Below are 25,047 nucleotides of genomic sequence, written 5' to 3' on the forward strand. Positions count from 1 at the left end.
CTATTTTCTATCTCTCCCTATACTTTAATTATAGGTTTCATAATGTAGAGGGTATGTTGATGATAATATACAAAATTTAGCTTAGGAAGAATAATCATGTCAATTAATTTATAAAAGATACAATAATCTCTTATAAATCCCCCAAAAAAGAAGAAAATAATAATTTATTAAATACATATCATTCCTCATCTATAATTCCCATTTATTTAACCATTTCCTATTTCTTTCATTTATCACATTCCACCCTTTGATCTCCAAATTCATCTACCCAAAAACTGAAACCAAATACAAAAATCCCCCTCACATCCAACCAACTTAACCACCTTCAAACCCAATTATCCTTCCCCACAAATTCCCCTTTTCATTTCTCATTAGATGCGCTGATTTACCCTGCATTTCCCGGCGCATTTTCAGGCGTCAATGTGGCGGCCGTGGGGTAAATCATTATCGCCGAAAATTTCCGACGCATCTTCTTCTTCTTCTCGGCGCAAAGATCAACCCGCCATTTTCCGATGTTCATCTTTCAAAGACATTGAAAATCTATGCAACAACCAAGACACCACCTATTTTGACCTCAATTCTCCTTCTTCCCCGTCAAATACTACCCTTAAACGTCAACCTTCTGTTCCTATAAACTCTCGCCGCTCCGTATTCCACCGGGTCCGAACCGTAAACTCCCTCCTGCGTCAATGGCCAACCAGATCCGACCCACCCAAACTCGACCAAATCCCCGACGAAATAACAACCCCAAAAACACCGAAACCTCAAGAAGCCCGAATTGTGGTTTACTACACAAGTCTCCGCGTAGTCCGACCCACATTCGAAGCGTGTCGGGCAGTAATGGCAATACTCCAAGGGTTCCAAGTTGTAATAGATGAAAGAGATTTAATGATGGATTTAGGGTTCATGTCGGAGCTCCGAGAACTCCTCGGGTTAAAACTAAGCGAACAGCTAACATTGCCTAGGGTTTTCATCGGTGGAAGATATGTTGGTGGGTCGGAGGAGATAATAAGACTCCATGAAAATGGAGAATTGAAGAAACTTATTTCTGGGTTACCTCCAAAGAAGCCGGGCACGTGCGACACGTGTGGTGGGTATAGATTTATCCTCTGTGCCGATTGTAGCGGTAGCCATAAAATATACTCGGAAAAAATAGGGTTTCGATCTTGTTCTACGTGTAATGAGAATGGTTTGGTTAGATGTCCTCATTGTTCTGCGTTGTCTCCTACTCTGTGCCGACCGATTTTAGCTCCCATTAATGGCGGCTGATTTAAACCAGCTTTATTTTCTTTTGTTTTTTAGATTTAGATTTAGTATGTTTTAGGCCCATGAAGATGACCCAAAATTAGGTGGGAGTTCTTTTTATTAATTTTTAATATTTGACATTTTTGGTTTGGATTGGGTTGTTTTTTGTTGTGTAATGTAAGGATGAATATGATGACATAAATGGATAATGAGGTAATTAGAAGAGCAAGTAAAGTTCACTTTTTTTTTTTTTTTTAATTAATTAATTTTGTATTAATATTAATATATGTCACAAATTATTATACGAGACTGTATTTACTTTAAACCCCTTTATATATGGGTCAGTAGCCTACCAAATATAATTACTAAGAATATAATTTTGTATTTTGAAACAATTTCTCTTGGGAGTAGACGTTACATACTTTGATAGCTAGGAACATCAGTTTTGTATGCAGCCTGGATGCACACAAGTAGAAATACTTCAATATTCATGTTAATAATTTATGAATTTATGCGTTCACTACTCTAAAATGCTTAATATTCCAGTTTTTAGCTTTGCAACCTTAGATTGAGTATACCTTAAAATGATTGATTCATGTGGTTAGGCTTTGTATTAATGGATCAAGGGTGTTGGTCGGGATGCAAACGGGGCACGGCGGGTATTAGAATTACCATCCCCATCCCCGCGGCGGGTATAATTTTTTTCCCCGTCCCCGTCCCGATGGGTTTGTATCTAAAACCATCCCCGCCCCACCACCCATCTGGGTATCCATTCCCATGTAATACCCATTTTTCCCGCCCCACCACCCGTCAAATCTCCGCTTAATACCCATTTGTGCCACATATTTATATTCAATCATTTTATAAAACTAATAACATTATTACATAAATATCAATAACTAGTTAAAATACCAATCGACTCATCATTAACAATTTTGAACTCTTTTAACCATTTTTATGAAGACAAATGCTAGTTCGGATGAAGAAGATATCCCATGTACAAAACGGGAAAGAAAACGGAAACTAGCAAAAAACTTAAAAATATTTTTAGGCGGGTATCTTGAGACGGGGCGAGGCGGGTATCACCTAAAACCCATCCCCATCCCCATCCCCATCCCCATCCCCGCGGTGGGTATGAATTTTATACCTGTACCAGCCCCATGACCCATCAAACCGGGACCCATCCCCTCCCCGATGAGGCGGGTCTCCTATTAGACCCCCCGCTTGCATCCCTAGTGTTGGTATATGGGAATGAGATTTTGGAATAAGAATGGAGATTAAGATTGAGATTTGATTTTTGGGAATTTATATAATATATTTTCTATTTTTTGTTTTGTTATATTAATGAAAATAAGTTGAGAATTGTAGATATATATTGAACACAAAATATAAATTTATAATTTTACCTCCATTTAAAGAGAAAAGCTTATAGAATTTTCATAAATAGGGTATAAAAAGTCTTTTCCAACTAAAACTGAATTTGTATGTTGTAATAATACTTGCCCTATAGGCCCTAAGTATTAAAACGTTGGGAATTCATAACAATTAATACCATTCTCAATCCCCATTCATGGAATTGTATGAAATTGAGAATTAAATTCTCATTGTCACCCCTAATTCCACTTACCAAACAAATTATAATGCTTTGTTTGGTGAGTGATATTAAATAGTGGTAATGAAAAAGATTTATAGTGTAAAATTTCATCAAAAGTTTTATATCATTCCCATGGTAATAAAACTTTGATCACAAAAAAATTTGTTGGTTTACAAATTTCCATTACCACCCAATACCATATCTCCTAATGATAATGCATTGGAATGAATTTTATGAAGAAAATGAGATGATTGAAGTTGGACAAGCATGATCATCAAGATAGCCAAAAGATTTTTCAACTAAAATTATACTAGTTTTTCATTCTCATTACCATCGTTTATTTGACTTATTGGACCTATTGAAAGTACCAATGATTTTTTTTGGATTTTTAAGTTAGCTAATAAGTCAATTATTTAGTAAATATTTAATAAAATTAAATATTAATTATTATTATTTATCCTTATTTATTAAGGAAAAAATAGACTTGCATGTCAAAAGCCAATATTTTTTTTTTGTTTAAAAGTCATTTAAGTTTATATGGTTGGGGCCAAAAAGCCCTTTGCCAAAACTCTCAAAAGACTTTTTTTTAAAATTATTGTTGATGATCAAAATAATAATTTATGAAATGAAAGGAAGCATCTTTGGAAGGTTCAATTCTAGTAGGTGTTGTTTAAGTCCTTGAAAAAAACAAAGCTAGGAGTTGTTCCTTTCAAACCACGACTTAGTTTGAATACGAATCATGTTGTGTGTTTTGTACTACTACTACTACTACATCCATAACAGTCATGTTTTGTTTTAATTTGACCTTAAAAGTTCTAAATCAATTACATTGTTTGGGCATACTTGTGGACTTGTGGTATTCTTCCAACCATTTGACAAAAATGTTACTCTTACTATCCTTTTGAATTCACAAATTCTTGTCCAAGAAGGTTTATGTTACCTTAACTAGAATTTTTAATTCAAAAATTCTTGTCTGAAAAGGTCTATTCGTGAGATATTTTTCATATATGGGCTAAAGAGTTTAATTAATAAAATTATCAACATATAAACTCCTTATTTTAAGATCATTTAAGAGACGATCTCTTATAAAAATAACATTTTTAATTTTGTTATACTTATCTCAAAAAAGCTCTCATATTGATTTTGAGCTTAGTGTAAAACAAAGGGACGCAAAATGTATAATTTTAGTTGATACTTCTTCGCCTTGGGGATGTTTTTGAGTCTAGCAAAGCAACTTGGACAGTTTATTGTTAACCTTCTTGTGCTCGAGAATTGTTATCTAGCAAAGAATTCATCCGGTTGTTGGTTTTTATTTTTTGGAAAATTTTTAAAAATTTCACCTTTATGTGATCCACTTTTAAAAAAATTTCATCTTTATTTATTTTTTTTTTTTGGGAAAAATCTTACCTTTCCTTCGATTTTCTTTTAAAGGACTAGTCGATTTTGTCAACCTGGAGACGTAACCAATTTTTCCCAAAAAAATATCGCGTGTTTTATTATAATTGTTCTTTTTCATAAAACATAAAAAAAAAATCTAAAAGCCAAACACTTCCACCCCTCTCCTCCCCATAACCCCATAGCCTTCCCTCCACCACCGTCACCACTCCTAAAACCACCAACCATCATCTCACAACCCACCCCTTCCCTTGCAACTAGCAAGACTTCAACTTTATCTCTATAGCAAAAGCGGCAATCTCGATACGCAATTAACATTAATGATAATATTTACAATAATAATGCGGAAGTCTCAAAATGCCGATTTGCTAAAACTTTTTAAAAAAAACTAAAAACTGTTTATGGCGAAAGATAAAAATTACATCAAGGTTGAAAAAAAATGAAATACATATAATTTGTTCCAAAAATACATTAAAATTAAAAATTAAATACATCAAAGTCATCAAACATCAAGTGGATACAAAGAATGCAATTGAATCCTCAATAGCATAAAAATAAATTGTGGTTATGGCCTAGATCAGAAGTTAAAACTGAATCCTGCAAAACGCTACCATCCATGATATGAATGACAGCCAATTGAATCTGTCAGCGCTTAACGCCGAGCATAACTTCATATCCAGCTCAAAATATGAAAATTATATGCTACATTTACAAAATAATAATTTAAGTACAAACTTATAATTAATTGATACTACTGTATACTTTTATTATATTCTTTTACTGTTTCATACTTATAAGTCATTAAGATACCATTCTCAAACTTGGCAGAAATACAGTACTGCTACATATACAATGCGGTAATCTTAATACTTAAGTAAGTTAATTTGGTTAATACCCATAACCGTACCATGCATCATAGCATCAACACTAATTAGTTTTATAACTGATCAACAAGCACAACAATATGACACCTGATATATGTAAGGATCTGGTTAGGAGAGGATCCTAGTCCTAAAACCTAATTGTGGTGAGAGTCGTCAACGCCGGGATTTTACATGCAGTCCATGGTTCTACATTACCTTACTATCAGGGTCATTCAATCAATATTCATTCACACAAGTACATCACATTTTTATTACTATAGTTTGACTTTGACTTTGACTTTGACTTTGATCAACTTAGGTGATAAATTCTTAATCATAACATAAAATTAACCTTTATGTCTTTATACATTCATTATTAAATTTTTACACATTAAGTTTTATTTATAACTTTATTTTTAATAGTTCACTAAATTCATACTGCAGAAATTAGAGATTTGTCTCAGGCAGTGGTGGATGCTCAACTCCATTTTTTTACAATGTTTGGTGGTAGTAACTCTCTTCAACTCATCCATGATCTTGATATTCTATTAATAGCTTCAAATTAATATTTTCCACAAGTAGCTACTAAAATCTATTTCTCTTTAAATAAATTTCCAAAATTAACATTTTCATCTTTAAAACAAATAAAACTTTATTCTCTTCACAAAATCAAATATTCTGATTAAAATTCAAGTTAAACTGCATCCTTTGGATATAAGTTTTCAAAATTCAACAAATTTACCAAAAATAATTATTTCAAGTTTGGAAAAACAAGTAAACTCATTAGATTCTCATTAGAGCTGTTCAAAACAAACCCGACCCAAAAATCCGACCCGGAACCGAAAATTATCCGACCCGAAAAAATGTAAGTTTTTTAGGTTTACCGAACTGCAATTACCCGAACCGATACTTCACTCGAACCGTTTAATAACCGAAAATGGCAAAATCGAACTCGAACTGCAACCGAATTTTATAACCGACATATAAACCTTAACCGATGTTACCCGAACTGAACAGTGATCGACCCGAGTCAAATCCGACCCGAATTATGCACGTAACCCAATGCAACCTGACTAAACCGATTAAGATCGAAATGTTTTTAACCCGAACTGATACAAACCCAAACCGATTGTTAATCGAACTGTTTTTTACCCGAACTGATACCAACCCGAACCGATTGTTAATCGAACTGTTACAAATCCGAATCAATTTTTCACCTAATTTTAGCAAATTAGGTCCAATTTCAGTTTTCTAATTATGATTTTTTGAATATTTGAAACTAATTTCTGATATTGAAAGATTGTAAACAAGATTATATATAAATATTTTAGCAAATCAATTATAAACCAATAAGATTTTACCAATTCTTCAAGCTTTAAGCCCCAAAAATTTACATTCATCACTTATACATCCACCAAATATAAATTTACAAATATTAAGTTTTTAACCCCAAAAATTTACATCCATCACTTATACATCCACCAAATTAACATATACAAATATCAAGTTTTTTACCCCAAAAATTTACATCCATCACTTATAAATCCACCTAATGTAAACATACAAATATCAAGTTTTTAACCCCAAAAATTAACATTAAATCAGCAACTATATATAGTTACATATCCACCATAAAATCTCTCACGTACTGCTGCTTTGCTTGTGGTACCGTATTTCAATCTTGAACAAAAACAAACAAAAAAAGTATTAAAAGAAAGTAATTCATTCTTATAAGAAAGATACAAAAAAGAAACACCTAAAATTTTGCTACCAGAATATGTATCACATGTCGGGTGAGATCATTGTAATGCCTCTCAAGGTCAACAAACACCGCGTGTTCAGCAAGCTACCAACATGAATCATAGCTAAGGAAACATTTCTAATTGCCTAATCTCAAGTAAACAAGGCTATTAGAAAGGTAGCATGCAGAGTCCAAATTCAGCATTTGCGTGTGTTATCATATGCTGCAGTTGCTTGTGGATTCATCTAGGAATGTATTTACTGCATACATCTAATTCATACTCTTATTTACTGCTCTATCAATAACAGAATAAGGTTGCTCCAACTACACTTCAAATACAAACTTCTAATCCTACACTAAAATTAGACTATTTCAACCCAAACTTACAATTTCATGTAATCTATGATACACACTGATGATAAAATTGAAGTTATGAACAATGAGAACCATGAATATCAGCCTTTTTCTATACATCCACCTACAATTTCAACTCAAACAAGAAAACAGATGCAAAAGTACAGCGACATTTGGAGATTTACAGTACTGATGATAAAATCTATGATAAACTAGCACTCTAGCAAGAACTCAAAAGACACTGATGTGGTAAGAGCAAATAAACAATAGCTAGCTCAAAACGTGGAAACCTAGATACTTACTCGGAACAATTTGATCACTAGAAAATGATCATCATCTTTTTTTCTCAAGATTGCTTCAAGGACACAAATTGCTTTAACTCGAACCTGGCAAAAATAGTCACAAATTGAAGAATAAGGTCTACACAAAAGACAGCCAAAAGTATTTCGCTCAAAGAACAATTACAACTTATTAGCATACTCAAGCAGTCCTTTATCAAGTAGAGAAGAAACTGACCATTGCAAGAACTAAACAATAGCATAAATAAGGCTGTATACATTAATATCCCAACTCTCTACCTCCCCCCACGTTTTAGAACTCAAACGCAAATCAAAGTTAGATCAAAAGGAAGAAACTGACCCCAATGAATATAACTTTCAAAGACAATAGCATCAGCCCTTACCTTCCTTCACCAAATTTAATCAAGTTCACAGCCTCCTCATCAAATTACTCAAAGCAATTTACTCAAAGCAAAACTCAATCAGTGTGTGCGGCTATGACGGTGAAGGTGAAGAAACTAGGGTTTCTTCGACTGCCTTAAGATTGTTGGGTATTTGGGCCGTGAGAGTGTGAAGTGTAAACTGCCGGAGATGAACGTGTTCTACCGGCCGGATTGGAGGAGAACAGATGGGATTGAAAGAGGGCCGCCGATTTCAGTGAGAGGATGAAGAAGAGAGAGTTGGGTTAGGGTTTATTAGAGCGGGATTTGGGAAGTGAAGTATCCTGTTTCGTGCTGTATCAGGATTCAGGATGAGGAAAAGAACCAAATCCCTTTTTTATCACATGACGGCGACGTGGCACATTCATGACCGCTGATATGATATTATCATTTCAAATCCAATGGCTAAAACACCTTATCCGTGTGCTATCTTAATAACCAATAACATTTTATGCAAGTACAACTCATAGATTGCTAAGATGGTAAGATCTCACACGTCTGTATACAAAGATCAACGACTTAGAATAAGTAATGTATCAATTGAGTAATATATTCATCAAATTGGACAATTAGTTATCTAAAGTAATTTATTTGAGTAATATAAATATTTTATATCAAATATTAAATATTTTTATCATTGAATTTGGTCAAATTGCATAATTTAGGCTATTTAATTCAAAGTAACAAAAAAGGTGGAGTACTAGTTTCATTTACTATAAATTACTTTAGAGTATTCAAGATCAGTAATAACTAATAGTAATAAGTAATAACATTGAGTTAACAGTCAAATGTCAATGATAGTCTATAACTATAACTCTATAAGATAGTTTGTATTAGTTTTATTCACTCCAATAGGTCTAGTTCCGAACATTATTAAGCTTTAAATTAAATACGATCAATTATTAGTGTAATAGATTTATTATTTTAAAGTATTCATGGTCACTAATAAGTATAAATACATGATATCATATAAAATGGTTATGATTACTTGATTAATCTAATTCACTTTATTATATATAATAAGTTTCAATTATCAAACTTAGAAATACAATCGATTATTAGTGTAATAGAGTAATGTATATTCTAATAGCTTATACTCCCTCTAATTAAAAAACAAATGTCTCATTTGGAATTTGCATAAATTCTCCCTCTAGTAATATATTCTAAATTTCTAATAGGTTAATTACAAGCCTAAAAAGAAATCGAGATAATTACTCTGAATTGGAGAGACTATTAGTTTAGACTTTAGAGTACTCAATAAGACAATAACGCTAATAAGTCTAAGTACGTAACTAATAGCCTACGAGATAGTTTAGATTATTCTTATTCATTCAAACAAATTGAGTTTTGATTATCGAGTTTTAATATTCAATCAATTATCAAAAGTAGCAACATGATGCATTATTAAATAAAAGTCTCATATATATATATATATATATATATATATATATATATATATATATATATATATATATATATATATATATATATATATATATATATATATATATATATATATATATATATATATATATATATATATATATATATATATATATATATATAAACTAATTGAAATAAATTGATCTGCCATAAAATGAGCATACATCAATTAAAAACCCGACTATTAACTTATTTCGATATTGACCCGATCGATAGTTGTCCGTAACCGATAACTACTCGAAAAATAAAGCTCGAACCCGATCTGTACCCGAAAAAACCGAACCAATTAGTAATCGATGACAACCCGAGACCGATTGACCCTCGACACGAACTTCAACCGACACCGAACTGATGCTAACCCTATAGCTTGAATAACCGATCTCCAACCGAACCGTGACTAACCGACTCGACCCGAGTGTGACCCGTTGTAACACACAGTCGAAAAATAACCGATCCGAAATACAACCGAACCGAATGACACCCATCTGAAACCGACCCGATCACCCGAATGAACACCTCTAATTCTCATAAATCAACATTTTAGTTATAAAACAAATAAAACTTATAATTTCACAAAAGTCAATATTTGACACATAGTTTAAGAGGCAAGTTTACAAAAATACTTTTACATCTTTTTATGTAAATTTTGGTTAGATAGTTAGCAAATAAAATATTTTGTACTAAATAGTAATTAAATGTCAAAAAAATTTACTTATTATTATGAAATCTCATATATTCAAGAAAATCACTTTAATATTTAATAACTTATAAAAATTTCTCAAAAATAACTTTTTAGATTGTATTTTATTATTATCACAAAAATAGCTTGTAATAACTAAAAAAAGTAAATCAAACTCTTTTTCTTTTTAATATGATAATGGTCGAATGACCTATGAGTATTTTGGGGCTTTTCTCACTAAAAAAAACAACTTCATTTAATTTATTATAGTAAATCCTAGATTTAAATAATTAACATAACCACTAAAAAAATAGAAACTTTACACAATAACTTTAGAAATTTATTATAAATTTAAGGATAAACTTTAATATCAAAAAATAAAGTATAATAACAACATTCTTAGTATAACCATACTTGATAACTTACTACCTTATAAACTAGTTTGAAGGCTAACATAAACATAAAAATAAAAATTCTTAAATATAATAACATTCTAATGTAACACATAACTCATAAACATACTAGCACTAGTTTATAACATAAATCATACTAAATATCACTAGAATATAATTTTGTTCACCCAACTTCATAAACTTGTTCAAAGATTACTAAATTAACATGCTAAAAATACTTTTAGCATAAACACACTTAATATAATCTTAATTATATTTTCATCAAACCAACCTTTTACTTAAACGTACTCAACATATTTCATACTTTGCATATTATAAAGTAAATGTAAAGTAAAATTCCACATAAAAAGTAGGGTAAGAAGTTATACCATATTAACACCAAGGATTAGTACTAAGTCCTAATTAGGAAAATAAGATCCTCCAAGTAGTGCTCTAAAAAAATACTCCAAGCTCCAAATGCTAGTACTTCCAAGCTTTTAAAATAAATACCCAACTCCAAAAATAATGATCTTCTAAGTACCCAAAGTAATCACCCAAAAGTTCTCCAAAACAATGATAATTTAAGCTAAATAAAAAGTGTTCTAAGCTCCATCTTCTTGAATTTCTTCAACTAATAGTAAAGGTATTAAGGTAGTAAGATTTTAATGAAGTGAAAACACAGAAAGAATGTTAGAAAGATTTGATGATGATGGTGGTATAAGTGGTTTCATGGCTAAGGGGTATTTATAATGGGTTTTGGGCAACTTTTAGTTCATAAGTTGTATAAAAAAGAGTGTTATGAGTATGAAAGAAGTTTAATTTGTGTAAGTGATTTGTAGTATGTAAGTGAATGTGCAGGGGTTGGAGTGTGGAAGTAAACTTGTAAGAATTGGAGTGTGAAAGTGGGTGTATAAGAGATTGAAATGTAAAAGAAGGTTAGCTTGTGAAAGTAATGAACATCATAGGTTAAATCGAAAGAATTTTGGTTCATTAAATTTTTGTTCTAGTATGTACAAGTGAATATACTTTAAAATAATGGGTAAGTTTGATCATGAAAATATGATAGTTTACTTAGAAAATTTTGCTTAAAACTATACTTCAATTTAATAGTTAAAATATGACTCATTTTCAGGTATGAAATAATTAAATCAAAATAATATGGTTAAAATAATAAGTAGTAATGTTAGTTTAAAGAAGGAAAGCTTAAAACGTAACGTTTTATAAAATCGTAAATATGATAATAAAATTTTACTTTTCGTACTATAAAATAATAAAATAATATTTTAGTGCTTAAAAAAAATTTTAAACAAAATGATATTTTAAAGTTTAATATTTGAAAGAATTAACAAAATTGAAAAAAGGCTTAGGAATTAAAGATGGTTTGAAATAGATAACCAAAGAGTTAGGAATTTGAATTGAAAATTCAAAATAATTAATCGGAAAATTAAGATTAAGAATTTTGAGTATGTTACAATCTCCCTCCCTAAGAAATTGAACTGATTGAAGCTATTAAGTTACCGAATATATTGAAGCCATTAGATTGTAGAGCGAAAATGTTGGCTTCAAGTTCATGAAGAGAGAGATAGCTTCCATGGAAGTAAAGACGAGGAAAGAGAAAGTTAGGTAAAATAATGATGAGTTCTTCCGTTATTAGAAAGTTTAGTGGTGAGGGAACCCATTTGAGTTCGTTTGACATAGGTGTGTTAGGAAGGGGGTTGTTAGTGATGGAGAAGAGAATAGGAGGCAATGGTTGGTGGTGGTAGGTAGAGTTGTGCAATGGGCCGGAGAATTTATTGGGGTTCGGATTTGTCTCTTAAATATGTAGGTTTTAAACGGGCCGAATTTTAAAGTGTCAGATATAAAATAATCCTTTTATTTTCCTAGATGAAAAAAATTAAAAATGGGTTTTATACAGGTCTTAAACAAACATTTAATATCAGGAAAAATTACCTAGAATAATCCAATTTTTCGTGATTAATTCCAATAATAGGGGTATTTTCCTTGAGTAAATTTGAGTAACTTAATAACCTGCTATAGTAGGTAATTTACCAAAAATAAACTGGAAATTAATGTAAAATTCGAGAAAAATTTTAAAAATTTTCATAAAAAATTTTGAATAATTAAAAAAAAATCAAATTTTGTAATATTTTTTTCGACATTCTGTTTTCTTTTTAAAAAAAAAAACTTATTATAGTAAGCTATCCGGTTACCAAGTTTACTCAAGGCAAATACCTCCTAAAGTAGGATTATTCTTGGTTAATCAATAGGTGAAATTATTGTTGGAAAAATGGAAAATCATGAAAAGGTGGATTATTCTAGGTAATTTTTTCTTCTTATTATTAATTTTTGATTGAATCATAATACATTATTACTCCCTCCGTTCTTTAAAGTATGCCCACCTTACTATAACGGATAGTTTCAAAAGTTTGTCCACTTTAGAATATTTTCCATTTTTGGAAATCTTTTTTTCCTAATATACCCTCATAACCCCTCCCATTTTTACCATTATACCGGTATATTCACTCTCTCACTCCCTTGTTTCTCCCTGATCTCTCTTTTCCTCACTCTCTGTCTTCAAACTCGCCATTTTCATGGCTTCTTTGAACCATTGCCCCTTGTTAATCCCTTAAATTTAGTTCATTTTTATTGAACTAAAATAAAGATCAGCTCTTTCTCTACATTTTGAGGTAAGTTTCAAAAATTTTGGCCTTAATCTTCGAACTCAACCCCCTGTTCTCCAACTGCCATTAACGTTTCTTCAAAGCTTTGTTTTAATTTGATCTTTCTTCCTTGTTTTTTCGGGTTTAAATTAAAAAAAAAAAAAACTAACCTAGATCGTATTTTGATTTTTGAGTATGGAAAACAAGAGAACAACTAGTTCCTCAACAATTCCTAGTTATCTTTATGATGGCCTTTGTGATTATGGGGATTTATGTTCGTGTTCCTTGCATGGTCGGCCACACTCATACTCAAATGAGATTTTAACGTGGTCTGAGAAAGAACTTGAGGCCTATTAAAAGTCCATTGAAGATGACGCATGTTCACAGTATCGCGAGACTATTTCTTCTCCTCTTTCTTATTCATACCTTAATGGAAAAGATCCCCCTTTGAATATTGTTAATTTTGTGTATGATTCTCTTACTAAAATGACTCCTTCAAGTCCTTCTGTTGAAGAAGACCCAAATTTGGTGGTTCTTGATACTTCTGAAGAAGTATTTGTTGCTAGGGCAAAAAAACCCCCTCTAAAACGTTGTTGATGATTGTAAGGCATTTATGTTTACGTTTTTTAATTTCATAGCTGAGAACAATAGGAAATTTGGGCTTTAGGATGTCATTTGATCTTTGGGTGAATTCTGGATATTGTTTGCTGTTGGACGAATTTGAGTTTTTCTGATTTTTGGCTTGTTCTTATTTGATGTTCATAGCTGTTTCTATTTTTTGTTTGATGATGTTAAGCACTGAGTTATGGACGTTGGTTCTGTTTTCTGTTTGGTGTTAAACATTCTGATTTTTTGATGATTTGTTTCTGTTTGCTCTTCATCTTTGTCTAAATTTTGTGTTTGTTGTTGATCATGCTGTATGTTTATTTTGATGTTGAAGCCGCAATGATGATTTGTTTTCATGAGTTCCTATAAATTTCATAATCTGAAAAAATGACTTTAAATTCCTAGTTGAGTAACTTTTGTTAAACGTCTAAAGTCACTGTGTTATATGCATGTTCGGTGGCATTCATTCATTTTTTATGATTGTTTATAGTTTGAGAAGTTTAACAACCTCTATGATGAAACAGGGGGCTTTTTTGTTATTGATAACACTTATAAAATGAAGCCATTAACAAACATGTACATTAACCATTGATTTCAGATTTGTTTTACAAAATGTTGCTCCTAAGATTGTTAAAGAAACATTTTTAATGATGATTTTTCATAACATAAACTGAGGGGCTTTGTTTAAGAATTTTCATCCTTGTGTCTCCTCGATTGCTTGATCATAGGGTTCTTTCATTGCATTGGATGATTGTGTCATTTCTTCATTCTCAGCTACTATTTGTGATGCTTGCTGATTTTTGTTTTGATTCACAAACGCAACAGCTTCCCTAACTAGTTATGTCGGAATTCAAACTTGAATTCTGAGTCTCCCATTATCTTCTTCAACTTTTTTACCAAAATGAGGTTGGACGTAGTCATTACATCACTTAACTTTCAATATCTCATTTAAGTGGTGCTGCAATGAAATCCAAACATTTGTTAATGTCGTTGGATGAAGTTCTGCATATGCATCTTCAACTTCACTAATCAACTCTGTCGTATTCTTCGGCATTTTCTTATACATCAATGATTGAATGCTTCTAAAGAGTCCTAAGTCCAAGATGTTACAATCTGGACTATTAGGGGGTTGTTGTGTAAGAATGAAGATTAACCCACCTCGCTTGTTGTGTTGTTGCTATATTGGATCATCATTTATAATGTGCACTCTTGCATTGTCTTGTTGAATGAAAATGACTGAAGGTCCTTTATTTGGCTACTTTCTTAGTATTGTCGGAATGAGATTTTGGATGAGCATGTTTCTATAAACTTCTTGATTGACAAATTTTGTTGGTTTAACTTCAGTTGACCCCCTTGGCCTATTCTTCGAGTCCCTCACGGCTGCAACCCTGTTAATAAAGGGAAAATTTTTTATCTTCCCATCAAATGTGCATTGACCATATCGACTCCATCTTGGCTTAGCAACCGCCATTAGGAACATGGCCTTCAGTATGAACTTAGATGACTTTGCTGCCCTATACGGGATCTTCTGTTTGTGTGCAAGGTAAACTCTTTGAGTTTTTTTGGTTAGATAAAACCATCTCTTATCGATGTGTATGAAATCACACATTCCCTTGTATATTTGATGTCTTTGAATGTTATATTCTTGGATGAGACTCAAAATCCACTCCATCCTTCTCACTTTATTAGCATTGGTTAAAGCCGGGTGAAGAGGATTTGAATGTGCCTTAATTTCACCTCTTTTGATTAACCTCCAAACAGTCGATGGTGCCAAGTTTAAACAACTTGCAACATCTCTTATACATGTACGTTCCCCTATCGGTCTGGACTCTAGAACGTTTGGAGGCACCATAACTCTCTTCCTTCCACAATTTTTGTGTTTTAAATCATGATGTATGGTTGTTTGCTTCTTTTGATTGTATTGTCCTTTTCCATAAATTTCTCATGGTTCTATGATGATAAACATATTTTTCAGCAATTCTTTGAAATGTTCAATAAGGTAATGACTCGGTTGTTCGCATTGAGAGCATCTCTTGAAATATTAAATGCCTCATCTCACTGCTGAGCCTTGGCTTATGATGATTGTCTTGTCGCTCTCCTTGCTGCTCAACCATTTCTGCCGGTTCTTGCTTTGATTCCGAGCTTGATTGAGGATCATATTGACTTGATCTAAAATACCATGCCCCCTCAATTTCTTCCTCACTTCCTGAAGCCATGAATAAGGTTGTGATGCAGAGTGCATTGGATTTTTTTGTAGGTGATTGGTTACTGTTTTCAGCACAACACCTGCTATACTTGGGGTTTATAGACTAATTCGGTTAACTGTTGAATTTTTTTTTGGTGTTTTGGGATTTAAGCACAACAGCTTACTATCAATGGTGTTTTTGGTTCACAAATGGAAAATGATGATTCTGATTATACTTGATTCAACAACTTATATATACTCTCAAAACATAATTTGGAAGGTTTTTTTGATGATTATACTTGTAATCTTTGATTAGATAGATTTAATGTATTCATGTACTTAAAAATTGTCCAATGCAATTATTTGTTCCTAGATTAGTTAGTTGAATTTCATTTTGGTTTTTGCCATGTTTCCTCCTTTTTTTAGAAAACCCACCAAAACTTTCCTAATTTGCAAAATTTAGTAGGTTTGTTACTCCAAGTGTATTTGTAGGGTTTTCTCTAATCAATTAAATGCAATCATTTTTTTTTCCTTTAAATTTTATTTTATTTTAATTTTCTCTCTCATACTTCCAATACAATTATTACGTTACACCACTATCTAATTAAAATAATACCCACTACAATAAAAGATTCTATTTTTCTTAATAAGTATGAAAAATCCAAAGTGAAAGAACTTAAAAGAACGGAGGAAGTACTATATACTTAAACTAGTCAATAGTTTAATAATAATTGACCAAATTGGGCTGTGGAGTATTGTGCTAATGATTTACTCTTTTAACTATAAGTTCTAATTTATGGCATGTGCAATAAGATAACGAATGCTATAAATCCATTTATTGGCTTTGTAAATTGGATTTAATTTTGTTGCTTATGAGCCAATCATGCAAATTATTTAATCTAGTTAGGTGTTGTGTTAGGAATGAATCAGCAAGCATTATCTTAGAACTTGTCAATTGGTCTCAAATATCCTAGCATACTTATGCCATTTGCAATCTGTTTGGTAACTGGTAATAAATGTTGGAAATAGTAATGAAAAATTAGTGTAATTTTGATAAGAATGTGTCTTAACAAGTTTAATGGTTAGTCTTATTCTCCTTCAACACTCTTATTTTCTTCACAAAATTAATTACAATGCATTGCCATTTGAATATGTCATATTAGCTGGTAATGAAAAATTTTAAACAAAAAACTTTTTATGATCAAACTTTCTTTATCATTGGAATGACACTACACTACACTACATTACAAATCATTTTCATTCCAACCATTTAGTATAGATTACCAAACGAGCAGTAAGTGGTTTGTGCTTGAATTTTACACATCCAAACATCTACTTCTCTATGCTCAATTTTACATTATTTTTATATTGATTATTAGATTTTAATGAAATTTTTTAAACTTGATTATGATATAATAAACTTGTGTCATTCTTTATAAATTAATTAAAAAAAAAAATATTTTAATACTAGCTAATAGCTATGTGCATTGTACAAATTTCTATACTAGTACAATATAATAATTTTATTGGAAAATTTCAAATATTAGTTGTATAGAGTTTTATCAAATGAAATAGTTTTATAGGTTAAAATGTAATATATTGTGTGACATTTACAATTATTACTTCAAATTTGTTTATCGATTTATATATTTGTTTCCTTTTATTTTATGCAACAAGAACTAATGTCACAAATTTTTTTTATTCATATAACATGATTTTACAATAATGGAGTAATTATGCATTGTAATTTAAACAATCTAAATCATCTTTATTACGATAAACATACAATTAGATCTACCAGATCATTTCAAACAAAATAAAACTATGCTTTGGATAATAAAAATATGGGTAGATAATTTTTCAGAATTTCCTGTTGGAATTAAAATAAACAAAAGACAACCTATTAATTTTTGAAGGAATTGTTACCACGAACTTTGGATAATTGGTATTTTAACTATGAACATTTGACATTAAGTTGACTGAACAAAACTTTTTCTATAAGGGTTTGAAGTTTTAATTCTGAACATTTGGTAACATAATTATATGTAATTGGTATTATAACTATTCATGTTTGCTTGTATGATCATAGATAGTCATATGTATAAAAAATGTGTTAAGACCCCAACTTGAACATATAACCCCAACTAAACTATATTATAACCCCAACTAATCAATGTTATAACCCTTACTAAATTGTGTTATAACCCCACCTAAATAATTTTATAACCCCAATTAAACTATGTTATAACCCCAACGAAAAAATGTTATACTCCCAACTACATTATGTTATAGCTCCAACTAAAATATGATATAACCCACACTAAAAAATCGTATACTCCCAATTACATCAACTTATGTCAAATGTTCATAGTTATAATACCAATTATATTTGGTTATATTCCCAAATATATGAATTTATAACCGCAAATGCTTTCATTACCTTCTCCCAAATAGTAGACATTGTTGTCTTCTTCAACACCATTATTTTCACCATTGATGAAGCCTAGTTTTAAAAAAAAAGGTTGTACATTTTTAATTACGATCATTTTTCAACAAATAAAATCTTAAGTTTTCATACCTTTCAAAACAATTGAATTCCCACATTAAATATTCCATTGTAATATGATTTGAGAAGAAACTCAAAGTGGTATACTTGAAGATGAAGATGAAGAGGAAGAAAATCAATGTCAGGAAAGAAAGAGAGAGAAATTGAAAAAATCATAAATGAAAGTTGTACAATTATTGAGAGAAAGAAGTTTTAAAAATGGAAGAAAGAGAGAGTAATTAATTGTATTTGATTATTTTTTTAAAATTTTAAAAATAGGTTTGCCCAAAATGGGATGTCTTTATAAGAGACGGTCTTTAGTAAGAATTGGTGTTAATTTAATTATTTATACAATCCAATCGTTGTATTAATATTATTTTATATCGATTGTGTACATGTTATCAAAAATATTTAGTTTTGATAATGATAAACTGACTTTTCTCGAGCCGAGAGACTCTTTGACTGCACTCTCCTCTATTGTATGAGCTGTCATCTTTCTTCCCTCCCCAGACCCTTACCATAGTTTTCTATGAGTAGGATACACTGGTTAAGATGATGATGATGATAATGATGAATAATGAATTGATGATATATAGTTGCAACATTCTTTAAATGTTTTTATAACAACTCCTTATATTATACGAGTTTACATACTAGTTATTTAAATTACTTACAATATAATAATTTTCTAGTTTGCCTTTACTTTTTTTACTCCATATATCACTTTTTTTTCAATTTACACTCATGTGAGTTGTGAAATTAAAATAGACCATTTCTCATCAAAATTCATATTTTTAATCAAGTACGAAATCCTTATGTTGCAAGCATTTCAGTGCAATGTTGTTTAATTGACAATTTCAAATTTGGAATAATTTCTTTTTTTTTTTAAAAAAAAGAAGTAATTTATATTGCCACAAACTTTAAGATATTTAACAAAAAATCATTGCCGATTATACATTTATGCATATACAAATTGATTGATAACAATGTATTATATTCAATTTTAAATACTTAAACCAACTATTTATATAGGAGTATATCAAATGCATGCGTTAAATTATTAGTCTTATTTTATTTAATCTATATGAACATAGAAAATACACGTAGATTTTTAAGAGTCGGAAGATTGAAGTCAAATCAAAGGACCCCATAAAACCATATTTACCACTGGTTAAAATTTTGGTTTTCACTTATCAAGGTTAAAATCCTACTTGAAATCCATCAAACAAGAATAATTGTTAGAATCAAATCACATTATTGTAGGATCCTACTATTCATTTGAAATGTGTGAAATTGGATTTTTTAACTGTTATTTTTAAAGGAAATAAAATTCATATCAATAAAAAACTTTAAATTTTTTGAAAACGATGCTAATCTCAAACTCTAATATCACCAAGATTGAGTGTATGAAGTCTAGTGATTAACAAATTACACTTTCAATGAAATCAATGTTTGTAGGAGATAATAATGCAATAAAAATGACACAAAGATTTAACGAGGTTCATCCAATTAAGGCTACGTCCTCCGGTGTGTAGTATCTCACTTATATTATCAAAAAGGAGTTCAAAGAATTCTCAAATTGAGAATTACAATAGAAAAGAGATATAGGCTAAGTGTTTAGACTTGGGGTATTTTTGTGGATGTGTTCCAATGGCATATGAGGCCTCTATTTATAGCGGTTTATACATTAATGAGTATTACATAATTAAGGCTAAGGATTAATGCACAATAAACAACTTCAAGGAACATCAAGAGTCAAAAACCAAATCCAATGCTCGATGAAAGCAATGCTTCATTACTTGGATGTCTCGTACAAGAATCTTCATCATTTAGTCTTCTCATTAACTATCATTCATCATGCCTTAATTACCATCATAATATGCATGTTTAAGTGCCTCTATTAACACACCATTTACTCCATGCATTGATCACCAACTTAAACACCATCATTAACACATAAATTAATCCGCCAACTCAACTACACATTAAGTGACTAACTTAAACACCCAAAAGATTCCACTTCTATGCACTCATACTAATGCATAGTCTTGAATGGTGCACTCAAGTCATCAATAAATCTAACAATCTCCACCTTGACTTGAGTTCACCCAAGTCAAAGACATTCTCAAATTCACTCCATCATAATATAAAAACTTACACAACATCATACTCAAAATAAAACAAAAACAACACATGTGCACAAACAAGGCACATGCACTAAAATGCCCTCAAAGGGCTCACAAAAGAGTATGAAATTTAATTTCCAATCAAGTCCATACATTCCATTGACTCATTGGGGCATGTTAGAATTATTCTCGATGTTTCATTACTCAAAGAAGTATCATCATCTTCTTCATTATCATGCTTGGTTGAAGTAGTGGACACATAAGCCGAACTAATTAAGGTTGAACCCACAAGCTTATACGAGCCATCATCAATGGATCCTTTCAAGAACAAATTAGGACCCTTGCCAACCTTCAAAACTCCAACTTCACCAATGCATCTAAATCCTTCTTTATCCCAAATACTAAGGGAAATTAAAAGTCTATTCATACCCGGAACATGAAGGACTCCGGTCAATGTTCTCACAACACCATCAAACATGATAAATTTAACATCTCCAACACCAACTATCGGACAACTAGCCTCATTGCCCATCGTGACTTATTTTCCATCAACCCTTTGATAAGTTGAGAAGAAACTAGAGTTAAAAGTCATGTGTCTTGAACATCCCGAATCCAAAATCCAAGAATCACCACCTTTGTACTCACTAGTAACAACAAGAGCACAAACATCATAATCCTCATTTTCAACATAGCTAGCTTCGGCGGAACTAGCTTTTGTGGAATTGCTTTCATCGGATTGTTTGGCTTTTAATTTCCAACAATCTTTCTTGAGGTGGCCTTTCTTTTTACAAAAGTTGCAAGTCATGCCCCTTTTGTTCCCACTTGTCTCCGTAACAAATAAAGCATCATTGGATTCTTTCTCCATTTGAGCAAATTGAGAATCAATAAGGTCCTTTTGAGTCAAGGCCTTTCTAACATCCTTGCTACTCAATGTGTCTCTTCCATATAACAAAGTTTCCCTAAAATGCTTGTATGAAGGCAATAGTGAAACTAACAATAGAATAGCCAATACTCATCATCCACTTTTACATCAATATTTTGCAAATCTATAATTATTGAGTAAAATTCATCAAGATGCAGTTTCATGGGCTTCCCTTCTTGCAATCTGAAATCATACAAACGACTCTTTAACAAAAGTCGATTGGTAACACTCTTTTCCGTACAGAGTGATTCCAACTTTTTCCAAATGCCTTTTTAAGTTTCCTCTTTTACAACTTCTCTCAAAAATTCATTAGAGAGACAAAGTTGTATGGTGGAAAGAGCCTTCGCATCCATTTCTTCCCATTTTGCCTTACTTGTGCCTTCGGATTTCTTCTCCTCGCCATCTAGTACTTTAAGCACTCTATACTGTATCAAAATTGCTTTCGTTTTGACTTACCATAAGCCAAAATTAACGCTCCTATCAAACTTCTCAATATCGAGTTTCATTGAAGCCATGTTGCACCAATATGACCTTTAAATCACGATAATAACGACTTGGCTCTGATACTACTTGAAAAAGATGCTATCTTAGAGTTCAAACAACGTGTTTCAAACTCTAATATCACCAAGATCGAGTGTATGAAGTCTTGTGATGAACAAATTACACTTTCAATGAAATTAATGTTTTATAGGAGATAATAATGCAATAAAAATGATACAAAGATTTAACAAGGTTCACCCAATTAAGGCTACATCCTCCGATGTGTAGCATCTTACTTATATTATCACAAAGGACAAAGAACTCTCAAATTGAGAATTACAATAGAGAAGAGAAATAGGCTAAGTGTTTAGGCTTGGGGATTTTTGTGGATGTGTTACAATAGCATATGAGACCTCTATTTATAAAGGTTTATACATTAATGAGTATTACATAATTAAGGCTAAGGATTATTGCACAATAAACAACTTCTAGGAACATCAAGATTCTAAAACCAAATCCAATGCTCGATGAAGGCAATGCTTCATTACTTGGATGCCTTGTACAAGAATCTTCATCATTTATTCTTCTCATTAACTATCATTCATCATGCCTTAATTACCATTATAATATGCATGTTTATGTGCCTCTATGAACACATCATTTACTCCATGCATTGATCACCAACTTAAACACCATCATTAACACACAAACTAATCCGCCAACTTAACTACACATTAAGTGACTAACTTAAACACCCAAAAGATTGCACTTCTATGCACTCAAACTAATGCATGGTCTTGAATGGTGCACTCAAGTCACCAATAACTCTAACATGTTTAGTTATAATAATAGAATAATTCAAATGTATATGTGTATATGAATAAATTAGTGAAATAGGGTGAATAAAATTGTAACAGGATTTAAATTTTTGCTAAATAGGATTATTGGATCGTAGACGATGGTGAATCTAGTGAGGTTAAATAATTAAATTATAAGAAATATACAAATATCACAAAACTTTCAGAGTTCTGAGTTTTAAGTGTGTTCTGATTGTTATATACTCTAACATTATGTTTTTATCATACCCTTAAAATTCAGTTCAATTAAAACTCTAAGATCCTACCAACATCATACATATTCCATATAAGTCGTAGATCACAATCAGAATTTTAACAATAAAAATCAAAACAATACACCATTTTTATTTTATTTTTTTTTTCTCTCAAATTGTGTTTCGAGAGTAATGCTCTTGTGAAATCGTTATAGAAGTACATGTCTAAAACTATATAAATTGATGTAAAAGTAAAAACAAGCATTATTAATCTAAAAGTAAAAATAAAATTTCTAGAGATGGTGGGCATTAATTTTCCTAGTTGGTAAACAAGGATAGTTACAAACACAAGTGTAGCCAGCTTCTCCGGTGCTCCCAGGTGATTTTTCTTGGCATTGACCATGCCCATTGTAGTTAACAAAACACAATTGTTGACAAGTTGCAAGTACACATGTATCCGATAATGTCTTTCGGCATATCTTTGTTTGTGCTGTGGTTATCGTCACTACTGCTGCAAAAAAAGTGGGAAAAACAATCTAGTAAAGTCTTCACCGTTTCATTATACTTATTATATTATACTTTTTAACATAATTTAATGCGTGATTTTGATCATTTATATCTAAAATTTTCCTTTAACTAAAAAATTATAAAGAATCAATATTATGAAAATATGCTATTGGAAGATTCGAACAAGATCTCACTTGACTATATATAGTTCTTCTTACATATTAATTAGCAGCAATATATAAAACCAGCTTGAAAGATGAGTAGTACCACTAAATCTAAAATAATGAGTATTTTAAAATGGAAGAAGTATGAACCATAAAGAATAAAGATATCATATTTTTGGTTTACTTATAAAGGCTTTATTATGGTACACTCTTAATAGCAAACTCATAGTTCTTGAAATCAAGATGGTCTGGTTGACTTTTGTGCCCTCAAGTGAAAGATAAAAATACGACTATTTAACTACTTTATAAAAATCAATATTATTAACGCATTATTTAGAAAATAATATAATTATGTTTAATTTTTATTCAAGTTAATATCAATTTTGTACATAAAGATATAATTTTTAAACCCTAAAAAATTTAGAGCTTTGAACGATAGCTCGTTACGCATGCTAATCAACTTTCATGTATTTTTTTAAATTGGAGTATAAAGATTCACAAAGACATTTGAAATCATGTAAAAAAACAATATATAATAATATTTAAATATAGGACAAACCTGAGAAAATGAGAGCAAACATGAAGACAATGGTGAAAGAGAATTTAGGCATATTATATATGGTTGGTAAATGGTATGTAAGGAAATTAGTTAGTAGAAGATAACTAAGGTTAAGTGAAAATAGTTTTGATTGATGGATATGTTGAAAGTGAAGTTAGAAATATTTATAGGTTGATTATCTATCATTACTATCATAATTATTATTATTATTATGATACTTTCCATAATAAATGGCAATAATTGTTGATTTGTTGATTTGATTCATAATAACTTAAAAGGTAAAGTATCTTCTCATAGTTATTATTATGATTTCATACATTGTACTTAATATTTTCAATGATTTTTAATTTAAATGTTACTACTTTAAATTTCTAATGTTATATATAGTAAATTTAGTGACGATTAATAGACCTTTCAGCAGCATAAAAAGATCATATGAAAGTTTTTTGCAACATAAGATCTAGTGACATATTCTATAAATGTAACTATAGACTACAGTAATAATTACATATGTCACTAAAGTTCAAATAAAGTGTCATTAAATCACATTATAGTGGATTTTAAAATAAAAACCAATAATTATTACATTAAAAATATAAATTGGTATATTTTATATTGGGAAAAGTTAATTTTTTATGGTGACATAAGCATATACTCGATTAACTTCTCATACAAATGCACTAATATTGTTGATTCATCATTGTTATTCCCATTTTATGAATAGATTAAATTAATTTAATTATAATATAAATATTTGCGGAAGCCTGTAGATTATCATTTAATAATGATCTGAACATATTTATGACGGAGAATGTTTT

The 25,047-nt window shown here is 30.8% G+C and overlaps 2 protein-coding genes across 2 annotated transcripts; one reads left to right on the forward strand and one right to left on the reverse strand.

Annotated features, from left to right (window-relative positions):
• The first annotated feature begins 140 nt into the window (after nucleotides 1-140).
• Nucleotides 141-1,474, forward strand: LOC130827552 (uncharacterized protein At5g39865). The gene has a single exon (XM_057693295.1). It carries the CDS (start codon nucleotides 421-423, stop codon nucleotides 1,267-1,269), a length of 849 nt encoding a protein of 282 aa, XP_057549278.1. The 5' UTR covers nucleotides 141-420; the 3' UTR covers nucleotides 1,270-1,474.
• A 13,471-nt stretch (nucleotides 1,475-14,945) lies between these two features.
• LOC130826575 (uncharacterized) lies at nucleotides 14,946-15,542 on the reverse strand. The gene has a single exon (XM_057692156.1). The coding sequence runs from the start codon at nucleotides 15,540-15,542 to the stop codon at nucleotides 14,946-14,948; it is 597 nt and encodes a 198-aa protein (XP_057548139.1).
• Nucleotides 15,543-25,047: the final 9,505 nt, after the last annotated feature.

The sequence above is a fragment of the Amaranthus tricolor genome, chromosome 11 (assembly GCF_026212465.1).
Source record: "Amaranthus tricolor cultivar Red isolate AtriRed21 chromosome 11, ASM2621246v1, whole genome shotgun sequence".
NCBI classification, from domain to species: Eukaryota; Viridiplantae; Streptophyta; class Magnoliopsida; order Caryophyllales; family Amaranthaceae; genus Amaranthus; species Amaranthus tricolor.